This window comes from Meles meles, chromosome 19, assembly GCF_922984935.1.
Source record: "Meles meles chromosome 19, mMelMel3.1 paternal haplotype, whole genome shotgun sequence".
NCBI lineage: Eukaryota > Metazoa > Chordata > Mammalia > Carnivora > Mustelidae > Meles > Meles meles.
This window is the reverse complement of record NC_060084.1, coordinates 12,095,985-12,105,533: the sequence shown is the minus strand read 5'-3', so window position 1 is coordinate 12,105,533 and position 9,549 is coordinate 12,095,985. Positions and strand designations below refer to the sequence as shown.

Below are 9,549 nucleotides of genomic sequence, written 5' to 3'. Positions count from 1 at the left end.
TCAATCTTTCATGTAAGGTGTTTTTTGTTTTTTGTTTTTTTCCAATTCTTTTTTCTCAAACTTGGTCATCTTAGACTTCGGTGGATTTGCCCATTTCCACCTAGTGAATCTCTTCCTTTGCTTCTTTTTGTTTCTTGCTATCCTTTGGGGGGTGATGCTCTGCGGGTCAGATCTCCGGCAACACCTAGGAAGTGCAGGCTGTGGTTTCTGCCCCTTGCACGGGCCCAGTTCCAGGAGTTTGTGGGATAGGTGGCTCAGAGAGGTCACACGTATCTTCAGGATGGAAGCCTGAGCGGCTGCTTCAGCTTGAACAGATGCCAGACGCTGGGACGCCTTCTGGGTTCCAGAGCCCAACTGACATTAGCTTATTAGCTTCCTTCCTCTTCCTCTTCTTCTTCTGGTTCTGCCTCTGGAGGGCAAATCCGGTCCATTGCTGCCAATCAGATTGAATTAGACACTGAACGCATTGTTTTTAAGATTTTTATTTATTATTTTATTTGTCAGAGAGAGAAAGAGAGAGAGAGGCAGGCAGAGGGAGAAGCAGGCTCTCCGCTGAGCAAGGAGCTGGATGTGGGCTTTGATCCCAGGTCCCCCGCTATCATGACCCCCGCGATCAGACGCTTAACCGACTGAGCCACCCGGGCGTCGGGAGTGTTGAGGACAGGTTCCCCTGGTGGGAACGGATGTGGGTGAGAAGACCTCTTGAGAAACTCTTTTATCTGCACTGAGCTAGCCTGAATTTCTAGTTCTCACTGTGGGCCTTTGTTGTTACAGCCTTCCCCCTTTGTTTTAGGAAAGTCCATTGGGACCTCAGCTGGGGTCTGATAAATCCCAGAAGAATGCTGTGTCCAGGCCTCCACCCCAGGCGCCAGCAGTGAGGGGCGGTGTGGTCTGTGGAGAATTTACAGCAGTAATAAGACAGAATCAGAGGGTTAGAGTTGGTAAGCTTTTTATCATCAGGATGCTCCCGTGGGTCTACACAGCCTGGTCAGTGAGAAAAAAAAAAATGTTCCCACCCTGCTGGACCAGCCTCTCCCTCCTGCACCCGGCCACCCCTCTCCCAGCCACGACGTCTGATGGGGCACCACCCACAGGAGCCGCAAAACTTTCTTGATTTTCTTTTTTCAGCGTTTTTATTTTCCAAAATATACAATTTATTTACACCTTTATTTCACAATTATAGTTTGCATATTTATTCTGAAATCTTTAAATAACGCCACGGTAAACAGTACAAATCACAGGATCCCTCACGCTGCTTCTCTTTTTAGCCTTTACTCTCAGCGAGTTTTCAGGAAATTTCAAGTAGTAACGGTTTGTGGGTAAGAAGGGAACAAGAACAGGACAACTTTTTTTTTACAGAAGCCCGACATGGAGGATTAGACAGGGCAGTCTGAGCAGCTACTTGGTCTGGGGCCAGACTAAAGGCATTTGTGGTTTATAAATAAGACTCTCTTAGGAGCAGTGAGGGTTTTGGTTATAAGGAAGAAGGGGCAGGAACCTCATCTGCTGGGGGGAGGTGCAGGGAAGCAGAAGGTGGGGGAGATAAGGCACCACATGAAAGCTCCTTCTTGGTGTCAGGAGGCACTGTCTGGAAGGGTCCTGAGTGAGGGGGGGTAGAGGCCCACCTAGGCCAGGCAGAGGTCAAGAATGGCCAGACATCGGGTGGGGCTCCTACCCACAGAGAGGCCGCTTCAGCCTCCCTTGGGGAAAAGCTTTGAGATTCTGAAGACAGGCCTAAGGGTTAGGGCTAGAGAAGCTGCTGGTTCCTAAAGAAAGGGACCTGGGCTCCCATCAGCTTGGAGGCCCCACTAGCAGCCCATCTGCAGAGGCAGGTAAGGGCCAGGCATGTGGGTGCTGGAGGGGATGCAGTCCGAGACATCTGGCCCCACAGCAGGCAGGTGTGATGGGCGGTAGACCGCCGGAACTGGAGGTGGCCTGCGGGAGGCGTCATGTCGTCTCTTCTTGTGACAAGAGCCCTTCATCTACCTCCGTGTTCTCCACTCATCAGGAGAACAGCAAGAGCCACCAAAGTCTCCCCAGAAAAGGAGGGTTAGGGAGACAAGGGCCACAGGCCCTGCACACACACTCTTTGCAGCTCCACCATGGGGACAGAGGTGTCCTAGGGAGTCCAAGCTGTAGGACACAGGTGGGGACACAGTTTTGGCCTCAGAGGTCAGTTTCCTTCATTCCCCTTGGGAAATTCCCTGTTGGCCGGGTCCCAACGCAGTCCCGTGGGCTAAGGCTCAGGGCAGGGGTGCAAGTGGAGAGGCCGAGATGCTCCAGGAAAGAACTCATCCCCGAGAGCTACTTGGTGGGTCAGGAGCGCCGTCTCAGGGTCAGTCCCAGCCTTCCTGGTCTCCCCAGCACCCTCAACCGGGCTCAAAGGCCCGACAAAGCCTGTCCTGCCTGGCCGAGCAAACCTTCTTTGCAGGGTCTGGGTGGGGGGCGGGGTGGGGGTGGGGCAGGGGCCACGGCTGGGCAGAGGGTAGGACGGTGGGGCTGGGAGTTGTCATTGCATCTTCAGGTGGGGTTCTTCCGGTATGAGGGTGTGGAAGAAGTGGTCCCACAGTTTACTGCTGATGCCGTATCCTAGAGAGGGAGACAAACGGGGAGAAGATGAGGCACTGGTGAGGACGTGCGAGGAATTTCCTCGGGAAGGGAGCCTGGGGGGGGGGGGGGGAGGACCAGTGCGCAGGCGAGGTTTGAACATCTGTCTCTGCTGGCCTTCCCAGCTCTCAGGGCCATCCTGGCAAGTCGAGAGCCTGGCACTTGTGTTTCTAGTCTCCTGAGGATGCCACTGGAATAAAGCCAAGTTCCTTATCGGTCCTGAGTTCCGGGGAGAGGCTGGCCCCTGCCTGATGCTTCCCCCTCTCTCATACTTCAGCCTCTTCCTTCTCTTTGGAGATGACAAGTTCATTCCTGCTTCACAGGCTGGAACAGAGGCTTTGCACCTGTTGCTCCTGGGATGTTCTTTCCCTGGATATTGGATGCTGGCTCCTCTTAGCGGACGCCTCAGCTACAAAGACAGCTCTGGGCAGACACCTTCCTGGACCGCCCGACCTAGGGCTGTGCCATCGTGGGTGGGAGCCCCGGCCCGTGTGGCTGCTGAGCACCAACCAGTAGAGCTAGAGCTATGGGGGTACTAGATGCCTAATGTCATTTTATTTTAATTGACTTAAATTTCAATTTGAAAACGGAGTTGATTGGGTTCTGGAAAACTTTAAAGCACCATTTATGATAACTCACGTGTATGAATCTACTTTTTTGGCCTTTTTTATAGTCAATTTTGTAAACTCTAAAAATAGATCAAGAATTTCTAATGAAAACTTAGCACTTGAATTGAGATGTGCTCTAAGTGCAAAGTCCACACCAGACGTTGAAGACTTAATATATGACAGAGAATGTAATATATCTCATTAGCAAATTTCTATATTGGTTACAGGTTGAAATGGTGATATTTTGGTTGTATCTGGCTTAATAAAATATATTATCAAAACTAACTACATCTGGGGTGCCTGGGTGGCTCAGTCATCTGCCTTTGGCTCAGGTCATGATCCCAGGGGTCCTGGGATCAAGTCTTGCATCGGGATCTCTGCTCAGTGGGGAGCCTGCTTCTCCCTCTGCCCGCCCCACCCCATTCATGCTTCTTCTCTCTCTCTCTCAAATAAATAAATAAAAATCTTTTAAAAATGTAGAAAAAAACTAATTATATCTGTTTAATTTTACTTGTCAATGAAGCCACTAGAAAATCTAAAATCACATCTGTGACTCGCATTATATTTTGTTAGACACAGCTGGACCCTCCCCCACAACCTCTTGGTTTCTTCTCTCTGTGGCCCTTAACACGGCCTAAAATCACCTCTGCTAATTAATTGATTTCCTTCTTTGTCTCCCAGTGAGCGGGGTCAGAGCTCCTGATTTGCCTTGCTGTAGATTCCCCCGTACCTAGAATAGTACCTGGACCTCGCTAAGGCCTCAGTGGTGACTGGCAAATAAAAGAGTAAGCAAATGGGGGAGGCAGGGACGTGTGGGCCTCACCTGACTTCTGATGTGCAAAGTGATGCTTGGCGTGGTAGGCCTTCATGTTGTACAGGTAGGAGCCCTTGTGTGGTGAGCCGAAGTGTAGGTAGTAATGGATCATATCGTAGATGATGTAGCCCAGGAGGCCCCCTGCAAACATTGTGCCCCCCACTGCCTCGGGGAGGAGGAGCCGTAGGATGACGTAGAAGAAGGCAATACCCAGAGAAGCCGGTACGGGGGGGAAGACCAGGCGGGATTCATCGAAGGGTGCCTGCAGATGGAGAGGCTCACATGTCAGAAGAAGCCAGGCCAGCCAACCTGTAGTCTCCGCAGCAGAGGATGGGGGCAGAGCAGCCCGCTCATTCCAGCAACCTGTCATGGGGGGTGGGGGGCTGGCACCTTCAGTGGCTTTGGGGAGGACAGGCCACCAAGCTTGAGAGCCCTTGAGATCCTGTCCTGCTCCCAGTTTCCAAGTCAGGATATGACCGGGAAGCCTGTCCCCGAACATGGTAGTGGATGTGATGTGGGTGGGAAGCTCATGGCTCAGAATCCTGCTTTCTGCTCATGAGGTCACTTTGGCTGTAGAATTTGTAAAGTGCTGGAGAGGAGCGCCACCACCAGACCCCATGCAGGGTCCCCGGACTGAGGCCTGATGTTGTCTGGGAGGGCAGCACCCTGACAAGCTGAGGTCACTGCAGGCTCACAGGAAAGAATGGTACTGGAAGTGTTCACGGATACATTCTCTCTGTCCCTACATCCTCAGGGGAGCCCTTCTTAGTTCCAAGGGGGTGTGGTCACGGTGAACCAGAACAAAGAGCCAAGACTTGGGCTCTGGAGCGTCAAAAGCCAAGGGCCGGGCATAGAGGTACGATTTCAGAGACACCTTGGTGAGTATTCTGGGAAGAGCCCGACCCTCTCTGGGCTGGGGGGCTGGGGGCCTGGGGGGCTGGGGGGGTGGGGAAGAGCCAGAGAAAGCAGGTGAGAGTCTCAGGGCCATGTGCTGATGTGGGCCTCCCCCCACCCCCAGCTCCTTGAAGAAGGTAGGAAGGGAGGGAAGTGGGAGGGAGAAAAGACAGAAGCCATGCCCTGGGAGAATAGCACAGCGCAGGAACTGAGAAGAAGAGGTGGGGACTGCAGCCTCCTACATCAGCTCTGGTTTTGCTCCCAGACTCTGGATGACATACTGTCTGTCCCCCAAGGGCCCCAGGGTGGTGGAGGGTTGAGTGCCCAGACTCTGGAGTTCACAGAATGGGACACAACCTCCTGGGTGTGACTTTGGGCAAGCTCCTCTGTTTCTTAATTTCTCCAAGCCTCGGTGTGCTGCTTTGCAGAACCGGGACAACCGTAGCACCGTGTTCAGAAGGAAAGCTCTACGGGGGCTGTGACTTTTTACTGTTTTGTCCAATGGTGTCTAGAACAGTGCCTGCACGTGGTGAGCACCTTGGGCGCGTGGGGGTGTGTGTGTGGGGGGGGGGGCGTTTGTCCAATGAATGAATGAATGAACTGGTCGCTGTGAGCATTCAAGGCGATCTCTGAAATGGACCCGTCGCGTGCCCGGCGTGAATGAGGACTGCGCGCAGGCACAATGCGCGCTCACGACGCCCGCTCACGACGCCGACGCCCACGCCCGCACAGGGTCCGAGGAAGCGCGGGTCACCCCTCCCAGCAGCACCAAGTACCCTGATTGCCTCTTGCTCCCCGGCTGCCTCCCACAGAGACCCGCAGGCCCCTGGGCGCTGGGGACAGCTGCCAGGCGACAGGCAGGAGCCTGCCCCACTCACCTTGTGGTGCTGGCCGTGCAGGACGAAGTGCAGCATGATGAGGTAATGGCTGTCCCTGGGGGGCTTCATGTGGAACAGGAAGCGGTGGATGAGGTACTCCAGCAGGCTCCACAGGAGCACCCCCATCACGAAGAGGCCCGGGAAGGCGGACTGCGGCAGGGCCACCGAGTACTCTGCAGAGCGGCAGGGGAGAGAGGGGCCGCGTCAGGCCAGGGCGCAGCGATGGCTGGCGGCTCCAGGAGTCCCGTCCCGTCCCGTGTCACTGCCCCGTCGCCTGGGGAACGGCCGCCCTCCATCCGCCAGCTAGGGGGCCGGGCCACCTTCGAGGGGGCTCTTGGGTCAAAATGGGCAGTGAGGCCTGAGGATCTGTGCTGGGCTGGGCTGGCTGGAGCGGTCCTCTGGGAACGATGGCGCTGCCCGCCGCGGGTCTGAGATCCTCCTGAGGGACACTAAGAGGAGCAGCTGCGACCAGCGCTGGAACTTTCCCTGGTGCTGTGGTCTGAGTGTCCTCCCATCCCCACCGCCAAATTCTTATGTGAGCCAAAGGGAGGGTGTTGGGAGGTGGGGTCTTTGGGGGGCGCTTGGGTCGTGAGGGTGGAGCCATCACGGACCTCGTGGGAGAGACCCCACTGAGCTCCTCCCCTTTCGGCCTTGGGAGGATACAAGAAGTCTGGGACCTGCAGGGGGGGACGCTGGCTGGACCAGGCTGGCATCCTGATCTTGGACTTCTAGTCTTTGGAGCTGTGAGCCATCAATTTCTGTTTTTTGTTTTTGTTTTTGTTTTTGTTTTTAATAAGCCCCCCAGTCTGAGATGTTTTGTTAAAGCAGTCGGAACGGCTGACGTACTTGGGAAGGGTCACCTTGCTTTAGTGGCACTGGGGAGAGGGAGGGATGACACCAACTAAGCCAGTAGAGCCAGGGGATTGTGGGCGAAGGATGTTAACAACAACGCATGAGGGAGGGAGGGGCAGGAAGGACAGAAAACCCAAGTAGAGAAATCTGAACAGATTAGACTTGAAATCACAGCACATACGAGAGAGATGTGAAAAACCTCAAGATGATTTGCCTGGAGACGAAGACCAGAGAGATGGACTTGCATCAGGTGTGAGGTTCCCCACCCCCAACCCTCTGAAGACAGCCCGCGGTCTTGGAAGCTCTCATTTCTTATCCCCACTCATTTTTGGCTTCACGGGGACACCAGCTCTGGCCACTGTTTTCTCCACGCCTATTCTCACTCGGAGTTGTACTTTCCTCCACAAGCCATTGCTTTCGCCAGACTTCCTCTCTCTTTTGAAAAAATAACAGCTTTCATGAAATATAATTCACATATCCTATCATTCACCCTCTTAAAGTGTATGAGTCAGTGGTTTCTTTAGTATACTCAGTATTGTGCAGCCAATCACCAGTCAATTCTAGAACATTCCTATCACCCCCAAAAGAAACCCTGTCTCCGTTAGCCATCATTCCCCATTCCTCCCTACCCCTGCTCTTTCCCAGCCCCTGGAAAGCACAAATCTGCTTTCTATCTATGGATTTGCCTATCCTGGACATTTCCATATAAATAGAATCCTGCCATGTGTGGTCTTTTACGACTGGCTTTTTTACATATACTATTTTCAAGGCTTATCCCTGTTGTAGCATGTGTCTGGACTTCATTCCTTTTTTTCCATTTTTTCTATATACCACCTCCGTTTATCCATTCCTCAGTTGATGGACATCTGGGCTGTTTCTACTTTGGGGCTATTACAGATAATGCTGCCAGGAGCATTCCAGTACAAGTTTTTGTGTGGGCATGTTTTCAGTCTCCTCTCCCTGCCTGCTGGGTCACTTGGCTTTTCTTCTCTTCTCTAGATGCCCCTCGTCAGGTACCATCATGGAAATGCTGCCCCTGTCCTCAGCATCAAAGCCTTGACCTTCGACTCTCACACATTCTCTGCTGGATCCTGGAAGTCGGGCCGGGCTCACTGGCTAGCACCACCCCTCCCCCACACCTCCACCTTCACCCTGGTCCTGGACAGCCAATAAGCCTGTCCACAGGTGCCCATAGTCAGCAGCTGTCAAATGAGGCCAATCATCCTCTTCTTCCTGCCCATCCTGTCACCCTTCTTCCACAGCCAGGGGTTCTAACATCCACACATGACCAAAGGCTTAACTTATCACTCCCTCCTGCCTCCATCCAGGCACCAGGCCCCGTGGGTTCTCCCTAACAGCTCTTGGTGAAGCAAAAGAAGCCAGAGCCAAAAGCCTACGTGTTGTATGATTCCACCTGTACAGAATGTCCAGAACTGGCAAATGTACGGAGGCAGAAGGCTTATTTGGTGGTTACAGGGGCTGGGGGAAGGGGAAATGGGGAGTGATTGCTCAGTCACGTGTTGTATGATTCCACCTGTACAGAATGTCCAGAATTGGCAAATGTACGGAGGCAGAAGGCTTATTTGGTGGTTATAGGGGCTGGGGGAAAGGGAAATGAGGAGTGACTGCTCAGTGGGTACAGGGTTTCCTTTTGGGGTGGTGAAGATGTTCGGGACCTAGGCAGAGGTGGTGATTGTATCTCATTGCAAAGGTCCTAAATGCCACTGAATTGCTTCCTTTAAATTGGTTAATTTTATGTTACGGGAATCTCATCTCAATTTTAAAAAATTCTCTCTGGTGGATCCCCTGCTCTTCATCCCTTACCACATTATCACTTCTCGCCCAATGAGGCATCTGCCTCCCAGCCCACTCCCCTGCGTCCAGGCACTGCTCAAACTCTTCCACGGAGCCTCCTTACCTTTAGATAGAGCGCAAACCCCCAGCAGGGCACTCAGAGTCCCTTGAGACCCATCCTGCCAGCCACATCCTTGCCTTGCCTCCCTGTCCACCTGTCCTGGGGCCAAACCAGAGTCCTTAGGTCTCCTTAATGTACCTCATCCTCTTTCCTACCTGCTCTCACCATAACCCTAATTTTGCTCATATTTTCTTTACTTCCCTCCCTGCCCCCTTATCCTTGGAGATGTAGCCCAGATGTCTGCTTCGAGAAACCTCCGCAGATGCCCTTCCTCCCGACCTGTGCTGGTTTCAGAGCTCCTGCCCCGCCCTTCACATCGCGCTTAGGGCTGCCCCGTGGCTGCTGTTTTACCCTCCATCCCCATCTTACAGAGAGTGGGCCCAGTGTAGATGACCACAGGTGGCTGCTGAGGAAGGAAGAAAGCCCAGGAAGGCAGGGGGAGGAGGTGACCTTCTGGTTCTCTGAAACAGAATCTAGGCCCAGACCCATTCTGACAAAACAATGAAGGACCCATATGAACCTGACCTTTGGTACAAGGCTGAGCTGAGGGGTGGGGGAAAGGGTGAGCAGTAACCGTAAGAGAACCTGGAGGGCTTCTCAAATGGGACCATACTGCCGACTGCTGACCCAGTGGGGTGGGGGGCGGGGGGAGCAGGGGCCTTCTGCAACCCCTCCCCCACCCAGGGCCTACCAGTGATGGAGCAGTAATTTACAGCCAAATCCCTAGGAATTGGCACCGAAGGCTGGCTTCCTCCTCAGTCCACTTGTTCCTAACCTGCAGCTCTGCAGGGGATTCCCCCAGAGTGGTGAGCTCAGTGGTGGAAATTCATCAGGATGTCAGCCTGAGCTGTGTCTGCATTTGGTACAAGATCCCTGCCTAACAGCTTTGCGTGAGTGGCCTTGGCGGGGCTGCTCAGATAGGCAAGAAAGCCCTCCTTCTGGGGAAGCTCTGACACCTCTGGGTCCTTCAGAACACTCTGG

The 9,549-nt window shown here is 53.5% G+C and overlaps 1 protein-coding gene across 1 annotated transcript in view; it reads right to left on the bottom strand.

The window, feature by feature from the left end:
- Positions 1-1,107: 1,107 nt before the first annotated feature.
- FA2H (fatty acid 2-hydroxylase) overlaps positions 1,108-9,549 on the bottom strand; it is a 48,621-nt gene continuing 40,179 nt past the window's right edge. Inside the window, exons 5-7 of the mRNA XM_045988408.1 lie at positions 5,802-5,974; positions 4,039-4,291; positions 1,108-2,589 (exon numbers count right to left, since the gene is read on the bottom strand). Of these exons, the coding sequence (XP_045844364.1) occupies positions 2,510-2,589; positions 4,039-4,291; positions 5,802-5,974 (506 nt within the window). The 3' untranslated portion in view covers positions 1,108-2,509. The remainder of the gene's footprint in view (positions 2,590-4,038; positions 4,292-5,801; positions 5,975-9,549) is intronic.